This window comes from Peromyscus maniculatus, chromosome 18 (assembly GCF_049852395.1).
Source record: "Peromyscus maniculatus bairdii isolate BWxNUB_F1_BW_parent chromosome 18, HU_Pman_BW_mat_3.1, whole genome shotgun sequence".
NCBI classification, from domain to species: domain Eukaryota; kingdom Metazoa; phylum Chordata; class Mammalia; order Rodentia; family Cricetidae; genus Peromyscus; species Peromyscus maniculatus.
Window position 1 is genome coordinate 54,618,998 of NC_134869.1, and position 26,430 is coordinate 54,645,427.

Below are 26,430 nucleotides of genomic sequence, written 5' to 3' on the forward strand. Positions count from 1 at the left end.
AATAAATTCTCTTCAGTATGAGTTTGTTCAGTTTCTCAACTTTTACTCTTGAATAAAGACTACCATGAAATGCAAATCCTTACCACACTGATTACATTTATATGGTTTCTCAGCAGTACGATTTTTTTCTCATGATTTCAAAGACTAATGACACATACAAAGGCTTTACCACATTGATTACATTCATGGGGTTTCTCACCAGTATGTGTTCTTTTATGCATTTGGAGATGACTGTGATGTGTAAAAGTATTGCTGCACGAGTACCAGCCTGCAGTAGTACAGGGCTCAAAGGGAAATCTACAGAGTTGGCGCATACTATGACTTCTGGGGTTAAGGAAAAAGACAAATTCTCTCTTGATGGTTTCCTTCAGATCTTTTCTTTATTCTTTTGCATTCTCTATTCTTTCTTTTCCTGGTGATTTCCTTCTCTCTTTCCAGATGTATTCCATCTAACTCTCTCTTTATTCCTGGTGTTTCTCTTCTACTTCCTTCTAAATCTCATTCAAGATGCTTTCTTTCTAACTCATTTTAACTCTCTCATTCTTGTTTTCCTTCTAACTCATTTTAACTCTCTCTTTCTTGATGTTTTCCTTCTAGTCCATTTTAACTATTCTTTTTCTTACACCTTATATACTCCAACAAAATCATCCACACAATATAAAAATTACACTGTGGTTACATTCTGTTTTTCAAGTGAATGATTACAATGAATATCATACAAACAGTATAAAACAGCATGTTTTCTATATCCCTTACATGATTAAAAATGTACATATTAAACATATAAAAGATGAAAAAGAAATTGTCAAAAGAAACTACATACATTCATAGCCAAGCAACTTGGTATAGATTAATTATGTAGGCAAGCAAGATATTTTTCTCAGTCAGGTTTTTTACTGGCAGGCTGCAGTTTTGCAGTTACAAAGAAAGGGCCAATTACTTTATTACTTATCTTCAAAGGTAATTGTATAATGAATCTTAAAGGAATCACAAACCTAAACTTATATATATGAAAAAGAATCAGTCAGCTCTACTTTGAATCTTTGTCATGCATACCCACTCATCAATAGTTTCTTATATCAGGCAAATAAGGGAAAAAGGGGGAACAAAGAAGTAATTATCACCTTTGATCACCAACCAAACCTAGCAAGAAAAGTATGTCAGCTAGTAACAATTGGGCTGCTTTGTAGTTTTGACCCTAAACTAATGAATCTATAACTCAGCTATGTGTTCTTGTGAACTTTCAATTGTTTCCTGAAGTCTGTCATCTCAAAGTTATTATCAAAACATCGGAGCTAACCTGAAGTTATTTTAAGGCATTATTTCAGCCTTATGATGCACCCAGCAACCTGTGACTGCATTATTCAGCATTAAAAGAATTACAGCCTGCCTGGCTCCTGGGGGCGCAATTGTTTTCCTTAGTCATTAACCTAAACTGTGATCTATCTAGCTCCTTAGGGGAAACTCATAAGCCCTAGCTGTGTTATATTTCCTTGTATCTATTTTTATTCATCAAAACTGAATAAACTAATATTATTATTATCAATTAGACAGTAGAGCTTAGGAAAAGAATCATCTTCATAATAATCCACAGGTTAAAATGCCCAGTAGAGATCCCCTGTGGCACCAGAGATGACTGAGAAGCTGTGAGTCCCTGAGTTGCTGGCTGGACTGTGCCCCTCCTCCACCAATTCCAGCCCCAAAGACCAAGCAGCAGCATCCTTTCCCACCCCCTCAGCAACCTTCTCCCATGGCATCAGTGACCACTGGAAAATAGGCCCCACCTTCACCAACTGGAAGAGCAACCACTGGACCCACAGGCCCCACCTGCACTGATTGGAGGAAGAGGGACTCCCAGAGACACAGGCTCCACCTGTATGGATTGGAGGAAGAAATGGGTAGACAGCAGTATAAGAATACATTCAACAGCATAAAGAGCAATATGGCACCAACAGAAAGTAGTAGTTCTACAACTGAAAGACCTGAACATCCCAACTCAGATGAAGCAGAAGAAAACAACCTTAAAAATAACTTCATGAAGATGATAGAGGCCCTTAAAGAGGAAATGAAAATTTCCCTTAAAGAAATAGAGGAAAGTACAAACAAAAAAATTTAATGGAATCAATCAATCCCTTAAAGAAAGCCAAGATAAAACAATCAAACAGGTGAAGGAAACAGTTCAAGACCTGAATTTTGAAATACAGGCAATAAAGAAAACACGAACTGAGGGGATTCTGGAAAAGGGAAATCTGAGTAAATGAAGAGGAACTACAGATGCAAGCATAACCAACAGAATACAAGAGATGGAAGAGAGAATCTCAGACATTGAGGATACAACAGAGGAAATTCATCAAAAAAAAAATGTTAAATCTAGCAAATTTTTAACACAAAACATCCAGGAAATCTGTGACACCATGAAAAGACCAAACCTAAGAATAACAGGGATAGAAGAAGGAAAATTCCAGCTCAAAGGCACAGAAAATATATTCAACAAAAATCATAGAAGAAAACTTTCCTAACCTAAAGAAAGACATGCCTATGAAGGCAAAAGAAGCTTACAGGTCATCAAATAGACTGGACCAAAAAAAAAAAAAGTCCCCTTGCCACATAATAAAATACTAAACATACAGAATAAAGAAAGAATAATAAGAGCTGCAAAGGGAAAAGGCCAAGTAATGTAAAAAGACAGATCAATCAGACTTCTTAATGGAAACTCTGGAAGCCAGAAGGTCCTACAGGCACTAAGATACCATGGATGCCATCCCAAACTATTATACCCAGCAAAGCTTTTACTCACCATAGATGGAGAAAACGATATTCTATGACATAACCAGATTTAAACAATACCTTTCCAAAAATCTAGCCCTACAAAAACCGCTAGAAGGAAAACTTCAACTCAAGGAAGTTAGCTGAACCCACAAAAACACAGGCAAAAGATAACCTCACACCAGCAAATCCCAAAGAAGGGAAGCACACACGCACACGCGCGCGCACACGCGCGCGCACGCGCGCGCGCACACACACACACTACCAAATACAGCATCACCACCAAAACCAAATATAACAAGAATTAACAATCAGTGGCCATTAATATCTCTTAATATCAATGAACTCAATTTGCTTATAAAAAGACACAGGCTAACAGCATGGGTACAAAAACAGGATCCATCCTTCTGCTGCATACAAGAAACAGACCTCAACCTCAAAAACAGACATTACCTCAGAGTTAAGGGTTAGGAAAAGATTTTCCAACCAAACGGACCTAAGAAATGTGGTATAGCTATCCTAATATCTAATAAAATAGACTTCAAACTAAAATTAATAAAGAGATAGATAAGAACATTTTGTATTCATCACAGGAAAAATCCATCAAGATGAAGTCTCAATTCTGAACATCTATGCCCCAAATACAAGGGCACCTACATTTGTAAAAGAAACATTACTAAAGCTTAAATCACACAACAAACATCACACATTAAAAGTCTTCAACACTTCACTCTCACCAATGGACAAGTCTGCTAGACCAAAACTTAACAGAGAAATAAGGGAACTAACTAATGGTATGACTCAAATGGACCTAAGAGACATCTATAGAACATTTCACCCAAACACAAAAGAATATACCTTATTCTCAGCACCTCATGGAACCTTCTCTAAAATTGACCACACATTCAGTCACCAAGCAAATCTTACAGATACAAAAAAGTGGAATTACTCCATGTATCTTATTGGATCACTATGGGTAAAAATTAGAGTTCAACAACCACACAAACTACAGAAATCCCACAAACTCATAGACACTGAACAACTCTCAACTGAATTACCACTGGGTAGAGAAAGAAATTAAAGACTTCCTAGAATTCAATGAAAATGAATCCATGACATATCCAAACTTAAGGGATGCTATGAAAGTAATGCTAAGAGGAAAGTTTATAGCACTATGTGCCTACATAAAGAATTTGGAAAAAATTTGAAAGCTCTAGAACAAAAAGAAGCAAATTCACCCAGGAAATAATTAAACTGAGGGCTGAAATCAATAAAATAGAAACAGAGAATAATAGCAAAAATCAGTGAAACGAAGAGTTGGTTCTTTGATAAACAAACACTTATCCAAACTAACCAGAAGACAGATAAAGAATATCCAAATCAGAAATGAAAAGGGGAATGTAACAACACACACTGTGGAAATCCAGAGAATCATTAGGTTATACTTCAAAAACCTGTACTCTACAAAATTGGAAAATCTAAAAGAAATGGACAATTTCCCTGAAAGGTACCACATACCAAAATTAAATCAAGATCAGATAGATAATTTAAATAGACCTATAACCTCTAAGGATGCTAATAGAAGCAATCATTAAAAGTCTCCCAACCGAAAAAAAAAAAAAAAAAAAAAAAAGCGCCCAGGATCAGATGGTTTCAGCATAAAATTCTACCAGAATTTCAAAGAAGAAGTAATATCAATACTCCTCAAACTGTTCCACAAATATAAACAGAAGGAACATTGCTAAACTCTTTTTATGAGGCTACAGATACCCTGACACTCAAACTACACAGACACAACTAAGAAAGAGAATTTCAGAACAATCTCCCTCATGAACATTGATGCAAAAACACTCAATAGAATACTGGCAAATGAAATCCAAGAACACATCAAAATATTATCTACCATGATCAAGTAGGCTTCATCCCAGAGATACAGGGATGGTTCAACATATGAAAATATGCACATGCAATCCAACAAATAAACAAACTGAAAAAACCACATGGTCATCTCATTAAATGCTTAAAATGCCTTTAACAAAATCCAACACCCCTTGGAGATATCAGGAGATACCAAATTATGCCTGTCAGAATGGCTAAGATAAAAAACAATGATGACACCTTATGTTGGAGAGAATGTGGAGAAAAGGGAACATTCCTCCACTGCTGGTAGGAGTGTAATCTTGTACAGTCACTCTGGAAATCAATATGGCAGTTACTTAGAAAATTGGGAATCAACCTACCTAATAACCCAGCAATACTCATCTTGGGCATATACCCAAAAGATGCTCAAGTATACCACAAGGACACTTGATTAACTATGTTCATAGCAGCATTATTTTTAAGAGCCAGAACCTGAAAACAGCCTAGATGCCCCTCAACCAAAGAATGGGTTAAGAAAATGTGGTACATTTACACAATGGAGCATTACTCAGCTCTTAAAAACAATGATATCAAGAAATTTGGAGGCAAATAAATGGAACTAGAAAAAAATCATTCTGAATGAGGTAACCCAGACTCAGAAAGACAAACATGGTATGTACTCACTTATAAGTAAATATTAGATTCAAATCAAAGGATAACTAGGCTATGATCCATAAACCCAGAAAAGATAGGCAGAAGACCCTAAAAGGGTCATGCATCAATCTCCTCAGGAAGGGAAAATGGTTAAGACCTCCTGGGCAAACTGAGATGGGGAATAAGGGGAGAAGATGAGGAGTGGGAACATGAGGGATTGAGATGGCTATGTTGGGGGAAGGATGGAGATCAAGAGCAATGAAAGATATCTTGACAAAGGGAGCCATTATGGGGTTAGGGAGAAACCTGGTGCTAGGGCAATCCCCGGGAACCCACAAGGTTGACTCCAACTAAGATTCCTAGCAAAGGTGGAGAGGGTACCTGAACTAGCCTTCCCTGTAGTCAGATTGGTGACTACCTACTGTGGGATGGTCTGTATGTCAAATTGCTCTGATTGGTCAATAAATAAAACACTGATTGGCCAGTGGCCAGGCAGGAAGTAGGTGGGACAAGGAGAGAGGAGAATTCTGGGAAGCAGAAGGCTGAGGCAGAGAGACACTGCCAGCCACCGCCATGACCAGCAGCATGTGAAGACACCGGTAAGCCACCAGCCACGTGGCAAGGTATAGATTTATGGAAATGGATTAATTTAAGTTATAAGAACAGTTAGCAAGAAGTCTGCCATGGCCATACAGTTTATAAGCAATATAAGTCTCTGTGTTTACTTGGTTGGGTCAGAGAGGCTGTGGAACTGGCGGGTGACAAAGATTTGTCCTGACTGTGGGCAAGGCAGGAAAACTCTAGCTACAACTACCCTAATTGTCATCATAGAACCTACATCCAGTGACTGATAGAAGCAGATGGAGAGACCCACAGCCACACACTTGACTGAGCTCCTGGAGTTCAGCTGAAGAGAGGGGGAATTACAGGAACAAGGGGGGAGTCAAGATCATGATGGGAAAAACCACAAAGATAACAGACCCAAGCTAATGGGAGCTCATGGACTCTGGACTGACAGCTGGGGAGCCTGCATGGGACTGAACTAGGCCCTCTGCATGTGGGTGACAGGTGTGTGGCTTCATCTGTTTGTGGGGACCCTGGCAGTGGGATCAGGGCTTATCCCTGAACAGGCTTTTTAGAGCTAATTCCCTATGGTGGGATGCCTTGCTCAGCCTTGATTCATGGGGGGGGAGGGGGGGGCTTGGTCCTGCCCCAAGTTGGTATGCCAACCTATGTTGATTACCCAAGGGAGGCCTTACCCCCATGAGGATTGGATGAGGGTGGGGTAGAGGGAGGTGTGGGGGAGTGGGAGAAGGGGATGGAGGGGTACCTGTGGTTAGTATGTAAAATGAAAAAATTTCTAAATAAAGAAAAATTTTTAAAAATACCCAGTAGAATGGGATGTTTCATGAGATAAATACACTACATTACAGGCAGTGGGAATCTCCCCACACTCATTCACATCATGACAGATAGCAAAGGAAGATGGCAGGGGCAAACATGTAAAGGCACAGCAGAAGCAAAAGACACTCTGGGGTCTGGGGTCTCAGGGACTTGCCTACCAAAATTCACCCATCAGAGACTTTCCTCCTGGTGTGCTGACACTCTGAAGTCAATTGACACCTGCTGTTCCTCAAACATGGACAAGGTCATCTCTTCCTTTTGTGTTGATTAAATGAAGTGTGTGAATCTCACTTTGGGCAGAGCATACTGTGGATCTTAAACATCTGAAGATGACTGGAAGAAGGAATAGAAGTAGAATAATTAATCCTCCAATGATTCCCAAACTAATAAAACTCCATAAAGAGTTATTTTGAACAAAATTTTTGACTGAATTAGTGAACTAACTAGCCACCTCTTTTGTAGAGGATATCTGTAGCCTAGAATGACTAATAACACTAATCTGAGAATGAAGAATATCCATATTGATTATTAATAGCTGACAACTATTTCAAACATCTTATAGGTGAGCTGAACTTGCTCCCAGGACATCTCTGATCTACTGTAAGGCAGAGGAATAACACAAATCCATTTATAGTGAGCATGACATGAGGTTAAGCATTTCTTAATATTTTGGATCTGAGTTCCCATGTGAAAAATGGTTTCTTCTAAAGCATTAGCTCTACCTGTTAATCCTTGGTCAATCCTTTCCTGAATAACCAATGTTAATGATACATTTCTAAATAAAGAGTTCACCTGATTAGCAGTGTGCACCTGCTGAACCAAACCTGTAACAGAAGCTGACATAGATTTCAAAATTGTAATCAAAGCAATTAATAAACCATTTTAACTTTGAGAGGACAGTAGCAACCTGTTTAAATATACACGCAGCAAGATCCTCATACCAGATTAACTGACAAAAGTATATATGGAGCCATTAAAATATACATATCAGGATCATGGGCAAAATTTATACAATAAGTAATAGAACATTTTTAAGGGCAATCTAACCCCTGGAGTAGAGAGTTCAATGTAGAGGGTAGGCTTTGTTCAACCATACCCTGTAGCAGGTAGGGACTGAGGGAAGTTGGGAGAACCTGGTAGCCAGGTCAAGCTTTGATGTGATGAATAAGCACCTCAGTTATATGTCCTGGGTAAAGAACTTAACATCTCAGCCTTTTTGTTGATAGCAAATGAGTGACAAGGGATGTTGAAATCATCCATGATACTTCCTGCTGACAATGGGCTATTCTTGGGAACACTAAAGACTGGAATATTGACCAAGTCCAGACAGAGCAGACTGCTTCATTTGTTGTCCAGGCTTTATAGGACCCTCTGGGACCAGGAACATGCAGGCAGCAGTTGGAGCAGTCTGTAGCCTTTAACTGATCAGAAATCTGCTAGAAAAAAATGTACAGTAATGGGCAGAAAATGGAGTTAAGGAATTTTAGGGGGTGTACACTTTTCTTTTAGGTGTACATCTGAAATTCCCAGGTCCACAGTCCTGGCAGGTGGGAGAGGGGTGTCCCAAAACCAGGGAAAGGGGAAGAGGTCCCACCATTGTGTGTTCTAGTATGCCTCTGAAGATGACCTTGTTGTGCAAAGGCTTTACCACACTGATTACATTCATAAGGTTTCTCTCCAGTATGTGTTCTTTTATGGATTTGGAGATAATTGTGATATGCAAAGGCTTTACCACATTGATTACATTTATATGGTTTCTCACCAGTATGTGTTCTTTGATGGATTTGGAGACTCCTGTGACATGCAAAGGCTTTTCCACATTGATTACATTCATAGGGTTTCTCGCCAGTATGTGTTCTTTTATGTATTTGAAGATATGCGGGTTGTGAAAAGGCTATACCACACTGATTACATTCATAGGGTTTCTCTCCAGTATGTGTGCTTTTATGTCTTTGAAGATGACTTTGCTGTGCAAAGGCTTTACCACACTGATTACATTCATAGGGTTTCTCTCCAGTATGTGTTCTTTTATGTTTTCGGAGAGTAACAGTACATGCAAAGGCTTTACCACATTGATTACACTCATAGGGTTTCTCACCAGTATGTGTTCTTTTATGGATTTGGAGATAACTATGACGTGCAAAGGCTTTACCACATTGATTGCATTCATAGGGTTTCTCACCAGTATGTGTTCTTTTATGGATTTGGAGACTACTGTTTGATGCAAAGGCTTTCCCACATTGATTACATCCATAGGGTTTCTCACCAGTATGTGTTTTTTCATGCATTTGAAGATGACTGGGACCTGGAAAGGCTTTCCCACATTGATTACATTCATAAGGTTTCTCGCCAGTATGTGTTCTTTTATGGATTTGTAGATAATTGTGATATGCAAAGGCTTTCCCACATTGGTTACATTCATAGGGTTTCTCTCCAGTATGTGTTCTTTTATGGATTTGGAGAACAGAGTGAAGTATAAAGAATTTCCCACACTGATTACATTCATAGGGTTTCTCTCCAGTATGTGTCCTTTTATGTATTCGGAGACTAGAGTGATGTGTAAAGGCTTTACCACATTGATTACATTCATAGGGTTTCTCTCCAGTATGTGTTCTTTTATGGATTTGGAGAATAGAATGACGTGTAAAGGCTTTACCACATTGATTACATTCATAGGGTTTCTCTCCAGTATGTTTTCTTTTATGGATTTGGAGATAATTGTGACATACAAAGGCTTTACCACATTGATTACATTCATAGGGTTTCTCTCCAGTATGTGTTCTTTTATGTTTTTGGAGACTACTGTTGCATGCAAAGGCTTTCCCACATTGATTACATTCATAGGGTTTCTCTCCAGTATGTGCTCTTTTATGTATTTGGAGATACCAGTGTTGTGAAAAGGTTTTACCACATTGATTACATCCATAGGGTTTCTCTCGAGTATGGATTCTTTCATGCCTTTGAAGATGACTATGATATGCATAGGAATTAACACTTTGAGCATATTCAGATGGTTTCTCTCCAGTATGACTTCTTCCATGCCTGCAATGATAATTGGCACATGTAAAAGCTTTATCACATATGTTACACTGTTGAATATATCTGTATGAATTAATTTTACAAATTTAGTCTCATTGTAAAGAGGAATCAGATCTTAAGTTTTTATCACTTTGTTTATACTCTTGATGTTCCCCTTCATTAAGGGTTATTTTGCATCTTTGAATATACCTGTGATGGTAAGAGCTTTTATTACATGACTTGCATTTATAACTATTTTTTTATATGAGAATTTTATATATTTGAACAGAACTGGAAAAACTCAGAGCTTTACCACACATATTACATTCATAAATTTTCCTATAGTATGAGTCATACTACATTTGCAAAGTAAGCCAGGACAAACAGAAGTATTTACATATCCCTAGTATTCATAGGACTTTTCTGCAATGTGAGATTGTTGATGTATTTCCATTGTAGCTGGAAAAGCAATTACTTGTAAACTTGAATCATATTCAACAAGGCTATTCAAAGTGGGTCTACTACATATCTTCTAATTGTTCTGAGAGGGAGAGGGGTTTGTTGTTTCTTTTGATATCCCTATGTTCATATGGCTTGGATACAGGAAAGAATAACAAATAAAAAGTGTTCACATTACATTCACACAGTTTGACTTTTTGTTCCTCAAAGACATATGATATATAGAAAGGGTTTCTCCACAATGATTACCACTGGGCTCTTGACTCTAACTACCCCTCCTCTGATTAAACTTTACAAAGTCACAACAAGTATATGGGTAACACAATCTTTACTATAGACTATTTACTTATTAGAAGGTTTTGAACATATACTTATCACCTATTGAACATGCATATCGTTTGTAATATGAGTGATATGAAAATAAATGGATTGAGAATTCTACAGAATTCTCATGAGGCTATGATTCAAATGGTGATATCTGTTATGGCATTGTTTCCTTGTCTCCTTTCTTAAAATAATACATTGCAAACACAATTTACTTACTTGACATTGAGGTATATGGTTTTGTGAGAATTTAATAATTATCAATGCACTTTAAGCTGTGCTTATTTACAATGTTGCTTTCTTTAAACCTCCAGACACCTTAAAATTTCTCCTGAGGCACATTTGTATTAGCTTGCATATGAAAATTACCTTCCATGTCTTCTAGAACTTTCACAATGTTCTTCAATATGATGATCTTTCCATTTGTAACCTAAAATATATACCAGAAAATGTATATTATTGGAAATTGTGCAAAATTTAAGTTATTATCTTCAGTAAATCTTGGAACCATGACTATTTTATTCACATCATCCTTCCTCACTTTCAATCATAATTACAGAAGAGTATCAATAACCAAGAAACATCACCCCTTTATTTTAAAATGTGAAGGAAAATTCAGTCTTACCTATAGCAGTGAGGTTCCCGTAGGTCTCCAACATCACATCTTTGTAGAGACGCTTCTGGGAAGGATCCAGCAAAGCCCACTCTTCCCAAGTGAAGTCAACATGCACATCGTCATAGGTCACTGCATTCTAAAATATAGTATACATATGTGGGAGAACATCCCACCCCCATTTTTCCTCAGGGTACTCTTGATAGAAACTTAGAGGGGAGAGAAACAGAAAATACAGGAGACCCTCAGGAGGGCCTGGATCCTAATCTATTGGGCTCCAACTGTCTCTGCCAAAGGGCTTTTAAAGGAATGCCAAGGGGTGGAGCAAAAGACCTCCCCCCAGCACAGCCAAGTGCAGACCATCTCAGACACATGGTACTCAGGCCTGTGGTCCAATCATCCTCTTATGCAGTCCTGCTGGGTAATCCCACTAGGAAACCTAGGTGGGCTACAACACATATGTACAAACGAAAATGATACTGACAACATTGTAAATGTATACTTCTTTGAAAATATAGTTCTTCTGCTTCTTACAATTATTCCGTGACACAGAAGTTCTAATGTAATCACCAAGTCACGTTAAAAGAAAATTGAATGGGAGGGTCACCTCTGTCATTTCTGTACTTTTAAATGGGTATCACCTTGTTAGAGAAATGCCTATTAATACAAATAGAGAAATAAGCAAACAGATAAATAGTACTGAGTACACATCAAAGAAATTGTACCAACAATTACTAACTACAAAAAAAAAAAAAAAAAAAAGATGGGCAAGCTGGGTGTACTGGCTCATGCCTTTAATACCAGTACTCTGAAGGCAGAGGCAGGTGAGTCTGCCTCTGAGTTGAATGCTAGCCTCATTTATGTAATCAGTTCCAACACAGCCAGAAGTACATATTAAGAAACTGTATCCCCTGCAAAGATTCTTCAAATAAACAAAAAAGATAGAAAGAACTCAAAAGGTTTTAATGAACTTCCTACAAAGAGTTATGCATTCACTCCAGTTCTATATTCATGTTCCAGAATTGTCTACACCTTTGGCATTCCTTTAAAAGCCCTTTGGCAGAGACAGTTGAGGTCCAATAGATTAGGATCCAGGCCCTCCTGAGGCTATCCTGTGTTTTCTGTTTCTCTCTCCTCTAAATTTCTATCAAGAATTGTCTTTGCTCAAGAAACTAGACATCAAAATAATGAACGATGCAATTAAAAAATGGGCTACAGAGCTAAACAGAGAATTCTCAACAGAAGAATCTCAAATGGCCTAAAGACACTAAAGGAATTGCTCAACATCCTTAGTCATCAGGGAAATGCAAATCAAAATGACTCTGAGATACCATCTTACACCTGTCAGAATGGCTAAGATCAAAAGCACTGAAGACAGCTTATGATAGAGAGAATGTGGAGCAAGAGGAACACTCCTCCACTGTTTTTGGGAGTGCAAACTTATACAGCCACTTTGGAAATCAGTATGGAAGTTTCTTAGAAAATTGGGAATCAATCTTCCTCAAGACCCAGCTATACCACTGTGGTGGTATTGTGTTCCCCGAAATATTGTGCACCCTAATAAACTTATCTAGGGTCAGAGACAGAACAGCCACAATATTAAACATAGAGGATAGGCAGTGGTAGCACACGCCTTTAATCCCAGCACTAGGGAGGCAGAGCTAGGCACAAATCCATGTATTCAAGGATACAGCCAAGCATGGTGACTCACGCCTTTAATCCCAGAAAGTGAGCCTTTAATCCCAGGGAGTGATGGTAGAAAGCAGAAAGGTATATAAAGCTTGAGGACCAGGAACAAGAAGCATTTGGCCTGGTTAAGCATTTGGCCTGGTTAAGCATTCAGGTTTTTGAGCAGCAATTCAGCTGAGACCCATTCTGGATGAGGACTCAGAGGCCTCCAGTCTGAGGAAACAAGACCAGCTGAGGATCTGGCGAGGTGAGGTAGCTATGGCTTGTTCTGGTTCTCTGATCTTCCAGTGTGCACCCCAATACTTGGCTCTGGGTTTGTTTTATTAATAAAGACTCTTTAAGTTTCCTGCTACAATACCACTCTTGGGCATATACCCAAGGAATGCTCAATCATACCATAAGGACACATGTTCAACCATGTTCACAGCAGCATTATTCATAATAGCCAGAACCTGGAAACAACCTAAATGCCCCTCAACTGAAGAACGGATTAAGAAAATGTGGTACATATACACAATAGAGTACTACTCATCAGAGAAAAACAATGACATCATAAAATTTGCAGGCAAATGGATGGAACTAAAAAGTATCACACTGAGTGAGGTAACCCAGATGCAGATGGACAAACATGGTATATACTCACTCATAAGTGGATACTAGATGTAAAGCAAAGGATAACTAGGCTACAACCCATAACTCCAGAGAAGCCAGCTAATAAGGAAGACCCAAAGAGTGATGCATGGATCACTCTGGGAAGGGAAAATAGATAAAATCTCCATGAGTAAATGGGGGGGGGTGAGGTAGGGCAATGGAGGTTAGGGGATAGGGAATGAGAACATAAGGGAACAGAATCGTTGAGCTGCAACAGGAATGGAGTGGGAAAGCAATGAAAGAGATATCATGATACAGGGAGACATCATAGGGATAGAGAGAAACCAGGTGCTAGGGAAGTTCCCAAGATTCCCCAAGGGTGATCCTAGCTTGGACTACTAGAAATAGTGGAGAGGGTACCTGAACTGAACTGGCTTACCCCCAGTGATCAGATTAGTGAATACCCTAACTGTCATCACAGAATTTTTCTCCAGTGACTGATGGAAGTAGATGCAGAGATCCACAGCCAAACACCAGGCAGAGCTCCAGGAGTCCAATCAAAGAGAGAGAAGAGGGATTCTATGAGCAAGTGTATCAAGACCATGATAGGGAACCAGTAGAGATGACCAAAGCAACTTAGTGGGAACTCCTGAAAGTTGGATAAATGGCTGTGGAGTCTGCATGGGACTGGCCTAGGCTCTCTGTATGGTGAGACAGTTGTGTAGCTTGATCTGCTTGGGGGGGGGGGGGTCCTAATCCATTCCTGGTGCATGAGTGGGCCATTTGGAACCCACTACCTATAATGGGAGACCTACTGCAGCCTTGAGGCAGGGGGAGGGGCTTGAACTTGCCTCTACTGGATGTGCCTCTCCATGGGAGGCCTTGCCTTCTTGTGAGGGAATGAGTTGGGAAGGGGAAGTTGAGAGGTGGGAGGAGAGAAGACAGAAATCTTTGATTGGTATGTAAAATGAATAGAAAATTTTTCTTAATTAAAAAAAAAAACTGTCTTTGGACTTCTGTGACAACCAGGCACCCGTGTGGTGCATATTCATGCATACAGATAAAAGACTCACATTCATTTAAAAAATTCAAAGCAAACACAACAGACAGGAAGAATGTCACATACCTGCAATCCAATAACTCAGAAGGTTCAGGCAGTATTAGTATCATGAATACATGCCATCTTGGGAAAAAAAAGAATGATACCCTCTGCCAAATTTCAAAATTAAAGATGTTGGTGAAGCTCAGCACAACACACATACTTGACATGTATAAAAGCCTACATTTCAGGCTCATCACCCAATAATATAGAAGCAAAACAAAACCCAGTAATTTTGGCCCACCTTTAATCCCAGCACTTGGGAGCCAAAATCAAGTGGATCTCTGAGTATGAAGCCATTCTAGTCTACAGAGCTACTTGAAAGACAGCCCAGGTTACACAGACAAACCCTGTCTTCAAAAACAAAAACAGTAAAATACAAAAACAACAACAACAACAACAACAACAAAAACCCAGCAGGCTAGCAAAATGGTTAGCATTGAACAGCAATTGCTTCAACTGTATCTTATCTGATTTAGGGACAGATCTATAATGGTGGTGAAGTCATGACAGCAAAGAAGGAAGTTGGCTGATCAGCTTCAATGACAACACAGTAGACACGAAGAACAAGAAATGGGTTGAGGCTATTAGATACTCATCTCCCATCCCCAATGAGGAATTTCATCCAGAAAGGCTCCTCCTAAGTAAAGCACAAATATCCACAAAGAGGGCCACCAAGGAGAGACACATGTTCAAATACATGACCTATCTGGGAGGTTTTTCACACAGCCGACTACTTTCTGCCCCAGGTCACTACAGGCTCATGGTCATCCCATGATGAAAATGCATTAAGCCTAACTTCAATGATCCTCATAGTCTGCAACAACCTCTACACTGTTCAAATGTACAAAATCTCTTCTGACATTCGAGACAATTGCTTGACTGGGACATCTTGTAAAATCAGAAAACAAGTTATATCTTTACAACATACAATGGCACAGAATACAAATTTACATCTTCAAAGAGAGGAATGGGGACATAGTGAGGGAAGACTGAACTAAGGCAAGATTGAAACCCAGGAGGGTAAACAACAAATCCTGTAGTTCTCTGTTAGACACATGGGGTTTCAGTTTCAAAGAGCTTAGATGGTCCTATCCCTGCAACTTCTCACACATCTCTCTTTGGTTGCTTTCACTCCCTATATGCAGCCCTCTGTGGCAGATATCTCAGAGCTTGACTATCTCAACATCTTATGGTCTCAAAATACAACCCAGGCTTCATATTCACAGCATTATGCTATAAACAATCACATTCTTCTCACTGGGGCTCTGACTCTGCCGAACACAGATGCCTGCAACAATGCTGAACTGAAACCACAGACTAAGAATCCATGACCTGAAATTTTGCATCTTTCTTGTTTCCACAACCAGTACAAGATCAAAGATTCCCCCAAATTTGGCTTCTAAGTTGTGATGGACTCTGTCATGCTTGGATGAGAGTTACAGTAGAATTTGTATGAAGTTGCTTCCTGGGACTAGGAATCACTTTACCTAACCCTTCCATTAACTGAAGATGTAGAAAGATGGATTCTTAACCTTAGGGCATCTTGTTTGGCTTCCAGTGTAGAACAAGGGCCATCTCTTTAATGGTGATAAACTCCCTGAAAATTCCTGCTTCTGTTCACCACTTGGCTGCCATCCGAAACTACACAGGCATGTTTTTCCCTACAACCCACAGATTTTTATTTATTTTTGCCCCACTTGTTGCTCTTTTCATTGTAGTCCTGAATGAGTCATCAGTAATAGCCATCTAAGAGATTCAATATTCCAGCTAAAAAAATCAGCCCATTATTTTTTAATTCTTCAGTATTCAACTTCTCAGTGCATGGACATAATAGGAAAGGTTTGGGACTAAAAGATCACACAAATGACTTCTAGCTTCATTCATCATGGAGTCTATTTCCTGCTGTGGGATGTTCTGTATGGCAAATGTGTTGTTCTGATTGGCTAATAAATAAAACACTGATTGGCCAGTAGCCAGGCAGGAAGTATAGGCGGGACTAACAGAGAGGAGAATTGAGAGAACAGGAAGGCAGAGGAGGGGAGACTGCAGCCGCCACCAGGACAAGGAAGATGTAAGGTACCAGTAAGCCACGAACCACGTGGCAAAGTATAGATGAATAGAAATGGGCTGAATATAAGAGTAAGAGCTAGATAATGATAGGCCTGAGCTAATGGCCAAGCAGTTTAAATAATATGTGTCTGTGTGTTTATTTTATGAGTGGGCTGTCAGACTGCCTGGGCTTGGTGGGACCCGGAGAGAAAACTCTCCAGCTACAATTTCCCACTGAAATTCTATGACCTGGACCTCTACTGTCTGTCATTACTCTCAACACTCAAGTCCTACAAGAGCAGCTTAAGCTCTGAGTAGAACTTTCTATCATTTTTGCCATCCAACATCCTGATATCTTCCATATTCCTCCAAAAGATAACATTCCCAGGTTCTGCCCAGCAACAGAATCACTTTTTGTATGCCATTTTTGTTCTAACTTGGTTCTCTGGTGCTATGATTAAATTCTTTAAATAAAGCATCTCAGGTAATGAGTGGTTTATTTGGCTGATTCTGTCAGATCACAACCCATCATCATGGGAGCTTAGGATAGAAATTCAAATTAGAAACTGCTGGTGACCATACCAGAGGTCCAGCAGGTGTCAGTCCACCAAGAGAAAAATCTCTAATGGATCAATGTCATTTTAGGCAAGGGCACAAGATTACAGACTCCAAAATATCTTTTGTTTCTGCTGTATCTTTGCTGTCTGACATGATGTTTATGGTGTGGGAAACACCCCACTGTGTATATTATAGTGTGTTTATCTCATAAATACATTCCATATTGGGCATTTATATCTGTTTATTGTCAGGAAGATTTTTCCTTAAGCTGTATAATCTTGATGAATAGAAATAATACTAGGATATGTTTCATAACTAGGCCTATTGTTCCATGAAGTCTGGGAGATATTTAGGACCTGCTTTTTTATCATGGTTTGGGTTGACATAGGGAAATACTTATTATTTCCCTAGCTGCCAGGAGAATTGTATACTATGAGCTGACATAAAGCTTTAAAGTATCTTTACACTAGACCAGGTGCCTTACTGATGATTTTTTTAAGAAAAACCATTGCCAGGAAAAGCAGGCTAGTTCACCGGGACTTAATAGTCAGCTGTCTAATTTGTTGATCCAAGGTTAAAGGTGTAAAGCAATCTAATTGCTGTGCCAGCCTCTCTGACTTCACAGCCCTGAGAGAGTTGCAAGCTTCCTTTTTTAGGTTCTAAAGTTACACACCAGACAGAAAAATATATTTTAAGATTTAAAATGATTTTAGTGTCACTATGCCTTGGAGGATGCTGTAGTGAGCTCATATTAAGAGAATTAAGGTAAACCTGAATTCCAACCAAAGCATTTATGACACAGCTCTCCCTCTGTAAACACTCTAAGTCTGAGAAAGCCCAGCATTTTCATTAATCACAAAATGTTAGTTTAAAATGTTTATTACACTCAGAAATATAAGATGTAGTATGATTTCCTTATTTCTCTTAGATTCCTAAGGAGTTTAGTAACTCTTAAAAACCTTTATAAGATTATCTCTTTATGTAGATAACAAAATGACAGGTTCTTTCTTTGCAGCTACAGCTGCAAGGTTATAGCTCACCAATTAGGAAGCTGAGATTTATTGCATGTGTGTTGTTGGGAGGACTCTGTCTTTTATCATTTACTTAAGAAATGGAATGTGAACTGGGCTAGAGAGATGGCTCAGCGGTTAAGGGCACTGGCTGCTCATCCAGAGGACCCCGGGTTCAATTCCCAGCACCTACATGGCAGCTCACAGCTGTCTGTAACTCCAGTTCTAGGGGACCTGATACCTTCACACCAATGCACATAAAATAAATTAAAAAAAAAGAAAGAAATGAGCCGGGCGGTGGTGGCGCACGCCTTTAATCCCAGCACTCAGGAGGCAGAGGCAGGCGGATCTCTGTGAGTTCGAGGCCAGCCTGGGCTACCAAGTGAGATCCAGGAAAGGCGCAAAGCTACACAAGAGAAACCCTGTCTCGGAAAACCAAAAAAAAAAAAAAAAAGAAATGGAATGTGACCTTAAAATGTAACTCCTATATTCAACATGAAAAATTCTATTGGGTATATATAGCTGTGAAGAACAAAGAGATTTGGAGCCAACATGGGAGAATAAATAAAAGTAACCACCAAGAAAATAAGTTTGAGTGTTTATGTCTCCTAACTCCTCAGATGGAAAAAAGTCTAAGTTTTGCAATACTGTAGCTTTCTCTTTGAGCCCTGCCTGCAGCCTAAGGCTGGTTGCCTAAGTCTGCAATAAGCAACTGAAGGCAAAAAGCATGGGGAAACTTTGTTTCCTGGCTTTCTCTCTTACTTGGGTCATTGTATCATACTCTGTATTAACAGCCCTGTCTACTTTCTTAGGGATATTGTCACTATCAGTGGAAGGGCCTTCACACATCAGTCATCAATAAACACACTCTCTCAAAGACATAGCAACCAGCCATTCTGATGGGGGAACATCCTCAAATGATGTTCCATCAGATGACTGTAGGCTCTGACATGTTGACACTGAAACTAACTAGGACACAGAGACAGTAATATATAAGAAAGTTTTTTTTTTTTTTTAAAAAGTATTAACTACATCAATAACTTAAATAGCAAAAATGCAAATACTGATTGCTGTGGGATGGTCTGTATGTCAAATTGCTCTGATTGGTCAATAAATAAAACACTGATTGGCCAGTGGCTAGGCAGGAAGTATAGGCGGGACTAACAGAGAGGAGAAAAGAAAGAACAGGAAGGCGGAAGGAGACACTGCCAGCTGCCACCATGACAAGCAGCATGTAAAGATGCCGGTGAGCCATGTGGCAAGGTATAGATTTATAGAAATGGATTAATTTAAGCTATAAGAACAGTTAACAAGAAGCCTGCCATGGCCATACAGTTTGTAAGCAATATAAGTCTCTGTGTTTACTTGGTTGGGTCTGAGTGGCTGTGGGACTGGTGGTAGACAGAGATTTGTCCTGACTGTGGGCAAGGCAGGAAAAATCTAGCTACAACTGATGATAGTAACAACTGGAAAACCAAGATATGCCAAGAAATGAGGAGAAGCAAGCCTCTAAGATTAAGAAGAGAAAACTAAAACTGTTTCTCCAGAGGAGGTCCCCAAATCAACAAAAATTCAGAGAACTTATAACATAATATAGTAATTTTTCAGAATACAAATAAGGTCCATCATTTTCAGAGAAACATCAATAACTAATAAAATCACACAAAATATATGGCACCACTGATAAAAGGAGACACAAAGGTAGATCTACAAATTTAACATGGTCCCTTAGACAAGAACTACAAGATTCTCACCAAAATCAAATTTAAAAAAAAGTCACTGACTATCACTCCCTCTGTGTGCTCTCTTTTGCCAATAACAGAAAAAGGGTAGGGTAAGGAGGGCTATTCAAACAAAATTAGATAGATTTGCTTGAAGCTTTCTGATGTTTCCACATTGTAGAAAATAGTTTTGACTACTGAAAGTATCTCACTCTCTTTTGATAAAGAAAAGCATGTCTGTTAGGGTTACTTAGAAACCATTTTGCTTCCTATGAGTGAAGATAGGATGTAAGTCTGCATCAGAGTGAGGAAATGAAAATGTTTCCAAACCAAATGCAAGATAACAGATTTTTAAATAAACATTGTATGATTTGTATAATACACCTAAAGCAACTTATTTAGCTCTAATCGCTTTTCAAGTCATAAGTAGTTTTGCAAACAAGTCTATCCTCATTTTGAATGTATGTTTGTGTATGAGAGAGAAAGACAATGTTTTCCATGTGTGTACAGTTGTCACACCATAGAAGATCTATGGTTTTTGCCATCTAAAGTTCTGATATCTTCAACATTTATCCAAACATCAACATTCCAGGACCTTTGCAGCAGCAAAATCACTTTTGAGGTACCATTTTTTTTGTCATTGTTCTAAATTTCTTCTCTATTGTTGTGATTAAATTTTCAAACCAAAAGCAACTCAGGTAATGAACAGGTTTATTTGGTTGATACCCCTAGATCACAGTCCATCATTATGGGAGCTTAGGATAAAAACTCAAGCTAATAACTGAAGGCAAAATATAGGGAAACATTGTTTCTTGGCTTTATCTCTTGCTTTGTCACTGTCTCATGCTCAGATACCTCTCTTTTCCAGTTCAGGACCACTTTCTAAGAGATATTGCCAACTCAGTGGAAGAGCCTTCCCACATCAATCATCAATCAACACAACTCTCTCAGACATGACAACCTGATATTCTGATCTAGGCATACCCTCAATTGACTCTAGGCTATGTCATGTTGGCAGCTGAGGATAATTAGGAAAAAGAGACAATAATATATGAGGAGTCTTTAAAGATTCAAAGTCAATGTATTAACCATATCAATCACTTAAGCAGCAAAAAAAAAAAAAAAACATGAAGATAGCAAAACAGATATGCTAGGAAATAGGAAAAGGCAAGCCTCTAAGATCAAGAAAAGAAAAACAAAATCATCTCTCCACAGAAAGTTTCCAAATCAACAAAAACTCAAGGAACACAAAACATAATAAAATTTCTGAATACAAAAATTGGTGAAAGTTCATTTTCCCAAAAATGACGTTTTAACTTTGTAGATAAAAAGGATCTGATTCTCCTATGATAAAGAAAAGGATATCTGTTAGGATCACTTAAATAGCATTTTATTTCTTATGATTGGATGTAAGTCTGCATCAGAGTGAGGAAAGGAAAACTTTTTAAAACAAAATGCAAGATAACAGATATTTAATGAAACAGTGTACACCTAAAGCAACTTGTTTTGCTCTAATTGCATTATAAGTCACAAGCACTTTTGAAAATAAGTTTATTGCTGTGTGTGTGTGTGTGTGTGTGTGTGTGTGTGTATGTGACAGAAAATGTCTTCCATATTTATACAGGTGACACACACAAAGAAGAGGGTATCAGATGTTGTGTATCTGGAGTAGTAGGTATGTGAACTCAGGTCATCACCAAGAAGAAGATGAGCAGAGCCACCTGCCATGACCCATAGTACTTTGTATCCAATAAAATAAAAGTCTTCCATAGATTAACAACAACAAAGCCAAAATAAATAAAGATGGAAAGAAAAGATCCTTGGGAACATGATGCATCAGTATTAAGATGTTGTGTATGGTAAATATGCATCGTAAATTGACATAAATAGAATCCAATGTCAATGACCAACAATTTATAACAGGAAAGCTGATTCCAAAGCTACTTTCATAGTAAAAATACTCAGAATGCTCAATGGAATTATGAAAAAAAAGTACACAAATTGACACAATATGACTTCTATACTTACCACAAAGCTACAGTAATCAAGAATGTGTACAATATTTGTGAAAGAATAATGGGGATAGAGAGAAAAGCCAAGAACAATGGCAGAAAAAATGTAGTCAACTTTTAGTCAAAACGCCAAAGGAACCTCAGATAGGAAAAGTGTGGGCTTGATCAGTGTTACCCAACTACCTATGATTCTCTGTGTACAGAAATTAAATAAATGCAGGTTCACAACTTTCACAAAATTAACTCAAAGTGATCCTTAAACTTTATGTTTCTGATCCTCCAGCCACTGATATTTCTCCCAAAGAGAGAAGCTGCATGCTCTAGAGGTCTCTCTGCAAATGGAGGTGATCTCCAGCTATGGCTCTGCAGTCCCTCATGCCTCCTGGTGATTTTTGATAAACTCAGCCCCACTGATACCCAATCCCAAAATAACCCAAGAATAAATTAAAATCTGTTTCCTGCCACATGGATTATGGCACAAGACGTGGAATCTGCCCAATCTACCTGCCCAACACCATGCACATCTGAAAATCTCTACACATCAGAAACTCCTTTTGTTCCCTGGAACTGAACTTTACTGAGTCACTCCATGATGATTTGTAGTAGCAGAAAGTTAAAAGCATTCTAATCATGTACTGCTGAAGGATGATCCACATCACTATCTTTCTACCAGTTGCTCAACCATTTGTAACATTAATAAGACAAATCTGAACGTGGAATGCAATGGTCAGAACTTACTTCTAGAAACCAGACCTTTAGTTTTCCAATCTGTCTTTCCACTGCACACCAAAAGAAATGCCTGTGTATGCACACTGTACACAGCATTACAACCTTCCATAGCCATGGTGGCAAAGCCCTGTCCTCGCCAGGGAATCTACATTCAGCGAGGCTCAGAGGAAAGTCTTCCACTGCCCAATGGTCCCTCCCAGTCCCAGCAGCTCTGACAGCTCAGCAGAAGTGCTCCTTCAAGTTTGGGGTCACTGGCCCCAACACTCACCATGAACATTGCCTGTGGTCTCCCTCAAAGCTCCCTATATCAGAAACAGAGAAGTCTGGAAAGACCTGCAAGCTACCTTCCACTGGTAGGCCTGATTGCAAAGCCTTCCCAGAGTTCCTCATTAGCTAAGATCACCCAGCTGGGTCTCAGCAGACAGCACAGACCTTCCCAGCTCTGCCTTTCCACCCTATGGACAGAGAGGTCCCTAGTCTGGGAAATTTGTAGTTTAGTAAAACCCTCCAATCGCCCAGAGCACTTCCTGCTCCTCTTCCAAGGCGCAGGGTCCTATGTGTGCACATTCCATTACATACTAAATGTCCAGTGCAGCCAACCCTTTGCTTTATACCTGGGAGGTCCTTCAACCAAACACAGGTTACATTCAAACAGTAACTGTCCTTAAACAAAAAGAGGCCATGAGTTAGAATACAAAGAAGAGTTTATGGAAGGGTTTGGAGGCAGGAAAGAGATAGTGGAAATAGTGTAATTATAATCCTCCCCACCCTCCCCAAAAAAATCTTAACAAGTTGAAACAGCCTTTATGGCCATGTGCTCCAGAGACTAGGGATTTGTATTAGAGCACACCAAGTACTACTCATGCCATTTCTCTCGAGGTTATCATCTTAAACCTGGAAAACAGTCATGATAGGCAGGGCCACTTCATTTTTATCCAGTTTTTCTATTTAGGTCGAACTACAATAATTTGGTTTAATGATAAGTTCAGTTCTTTATCCAGCTTCTTGATTGTCTGGTCTCTGGACCCAAGAAATGGCCAGTCAGAACATTTATTGATCATCTAAAATTGATTCCCTAAATACTCATTGCTAATGTCAACTATTGTCAAACAGGAAAGCTTTCACCTGCCTTCTTGCCCCTCCCTTACTGTGCTGTGACTACACCTGCTTTACAGTTCTTCAGTGAATGCAATTCTTACACATGTCACACTTCATTTGTAAGTTCACAATAAAATCTAGAGAACTTGGAGGATATTCATTCACTGGTCTATTTTTCCTTCCCACAGACCAGTCAAGACCCAGCCTGGAAGGAGTTGCAGGACTGCCTTTCCAGCACTGGGCAGCAGAGGCAGGATTAGGAGTTCAAAAGTAATTCTTAATTATATAAAGTAGGGCAAGCCTGAGCTACATGAGGCACTGATGAAAACAAGTGTTTCTAAACATCCCTAATGCTGTTACTCATTAATACAGTTAGTTCCTCATGATGTGGTGACCCCTTTACCCATCAATAAAATTATTTTGACTGCTACTTCATAACTATAATTTGGCTGTTATGAATTGCAATATAAATATTTGTGTTTTCCAATGGTCTTGGGCCAGTCCTCTGACAGGGTCATTTGATCCCCAAAAGGAGCTGAGATCCCACAGCTTGAGAACCACTGCTCTAAACCAATATAAATAAAAAAATAAATAGCACTCAAGAAAAAAATAGAATGAAATTCTTAAACCAATATATATATATATGAAAAAAGAAACACAGAGATTATAGCAGCAATGCATTTAAAGAAAAATAAATTTTAAAAATGATACCAATAATTGACTTTTTAAAATGATAAAAATAATTGGAAGAACACTAAACTATACTGACTTTGAAACAGAGCAGGCACTTCCCTGGTAGAGAAAATGTCCTTTAAAAGACACTGTATGACTTTGTCCCATAGCCACTAAGGGCTGTTAGCTGACACATGGAGTTACAGCCAACGGCCTGTCTCTCAAACCACTGAGCTGACATAACTGAGTCATACCTGGATTAGTCTTTGTGTATTTTCTACAGGGGCAGTTTAGTCTGATTGAATCTGTTCTCAAGTCTAAAATTAGCCGTCTTTGAGAATGAAAATACTGTTACTTTCCTGTGTCAGTAAAGAGGAATATTCTGGTATTACTTCTATACATCAGAATTATACAGCTTAAACAGAAATCAACTTCCCGACCATCCACAACTGTAAGTGTGCCCAAAGATGTAAAACACACTGCCAAAGGGCTGTGGGAAAAAACTCCACAGCTGTTCTTATTAGGGAGGTAAGGTGGTGGTGGCACATGAGGAGTTACAGGCAGAAAACAACCAGTCAGTTACAGCCAGTGACCCCACTGCTTTACCTAATGGGGCCACCCCGTGGATTTTATTTAGTGGGGCTCCATCATGGTCTTTCCCTAGTGAGACTCCCCAACAAAGAGTTATACATCTGGTGGGTCCACCTGTCAAACGCAAGCTGTCACCTGCTGTATATTCCCACAGCCTCCTGCAAACAAGGATATTTCTAAGCTCAGTTCCACTCCCAATACTCTGCACAGACACAGCACAGGGAGTGAAGTTATTCAGAGGCTGCCAGCCTGGCCCAGGGAGTTGCAAGAACCACCTAGGACCACGCTGGACCAGGCAGGACCAGGCAGGACCAGGCAGGAACACGCCGAACTCTGTGTCTGGCCACTGGCTCCCACCCAGCCAGGGTAGGACGCACCAAAACGACTCCCGTGCCTCAGCAGGCCGCTCCACCTAGTCTAAGGACAGCGGCCCCTCACTCACCATGGCCGGCCACTCCTCCCCGCCCGGGGACAGCGGCCCCTCACTCACAACTACCAGTCAGCCACTCCTCCCCGCCTGGGGCCAGCGGCCCCTCACTCACCATGGCCGGCCACTCCTCCCGGCCTGGGGACAGCGGCCCCTCGCTCGTCTTGGCCCACCATTCTTCCCCATCTGTGGAGAGCAACCACTCGCTCACCATGGTGGGGCTACCGAGCTGACCCAGCTCTCCACACAATCAAGCCCAAGGTGCAGCGCAACCGGCAACTTCCGACTTCCTCAAGCGCTGAGCCTGTAAGCCTGGCTCCCGGAAGAACCCGCCCATCTGACTGGCAGGTCCTCTAGAAGCTGTGATTGGCTAGTGAGGCCTGAGTGACAGGACCAGGTGAGCAGAAGCAGAAGGGGCACAGCACAGTGGTTCCCAGCCTTGGCATCCAATCTAAGGACAGACCTATTCCAGACTGACTGGAGATTGGTGCCAAATTCAACAGCAAGTCTCTTGTTAATGTGAATCAGTGGGTCCAGTTTTAAAAGGAAGTACACAAATTCAAAAGGAGGCTAATCAGACAAGGTTGCACCAGAGGCACACAGAGTAACTCAAAACCGTTATAAACAACATCTACAGTGGCATGGAGACTGATAACCACAGCCTCTTGTCTGGAAAGTGTTGGGGTCTGAGAATCTGAAGCAACACCTTCCCAAAGGCCCTGGACCCAGACCATTACCACCTCTCCCAAGCGTATTCCCATATTAGAGATGGAGCTGGTTTTGTTCTGTACATCAGGGCCTTAGAGAAACTGCCCAAAGCCTAGGCAGATTGTCAATCTCGTAGAGACCTAGTTTCAAATATCTTCTAGAAGTTCAAATATCTTGCTTTTGACATGTACGTGTAAGATCCATTTGTAGTTAATTTGTGGAGGTTGTAAATGTGTGTCACGTACTGGGTAGCACTCCACTACTAAGCTGTGAATATAGAAGAGTACAACTGGTGATAAAAAAAGATTGACCAATGCTTAGGAGATAGTAATTCACAAAAAGTAGAATTTAGCTAAGGGAGGGCTGCCTCTAAAA

The 26,430-nt window shown here is 39.8% G+C and overlaps 1 protein-coding gene across 6 annotated transcripts; it reads right to left on the reverse strand.

The window, feature by feature from the left end:
- Positions 1-361: 361 nt before the first annotated feature.
- On the reverse strand, positions 362-25,662 carry LOC102916921 (uncharacterized). 6 transcript variants are annotated; one of them, XR_013045625.1, is made up of 6 exons: positions 25,463-25,662; positions 11,111-11,237; positions 10,855-10,915; positions 8,447-9,726; positions 6,843-7,017; positions 362-1,873 (listed from the first exon to the last, which is right to left on the reverse strand). XR_013045625.1 is itself a non-coding variant. In XM_076554222.1 (5 exons), the coding sequence occupies exons 1-5, from the start codon at positions 25,559-25,561 to the stop codon at positions 6,914-6,916; spliced, it is 1,671 nt and encodes a 556-aa protein (XP_076410337.1). In that variant the 5' UTR covers positions 25,562-25,662; the 3' UTR covers positions 362-6,913. The 6 variants fall into 6 exon arrangements, 4 of the variants coding, with proteins under 4 accessions (XP_076410337.1, XP_076410336.1, XP_042119146.1 ...); XR_013045624.1 differs by having other exon boundaries at positions 6,843-9,726; XM_076554222.1 differs by having other exon boundaries at positions 362-7,017.
- Between the last annotated feature and the right edge of the window lie 768 nt (positions 25,663-26,430).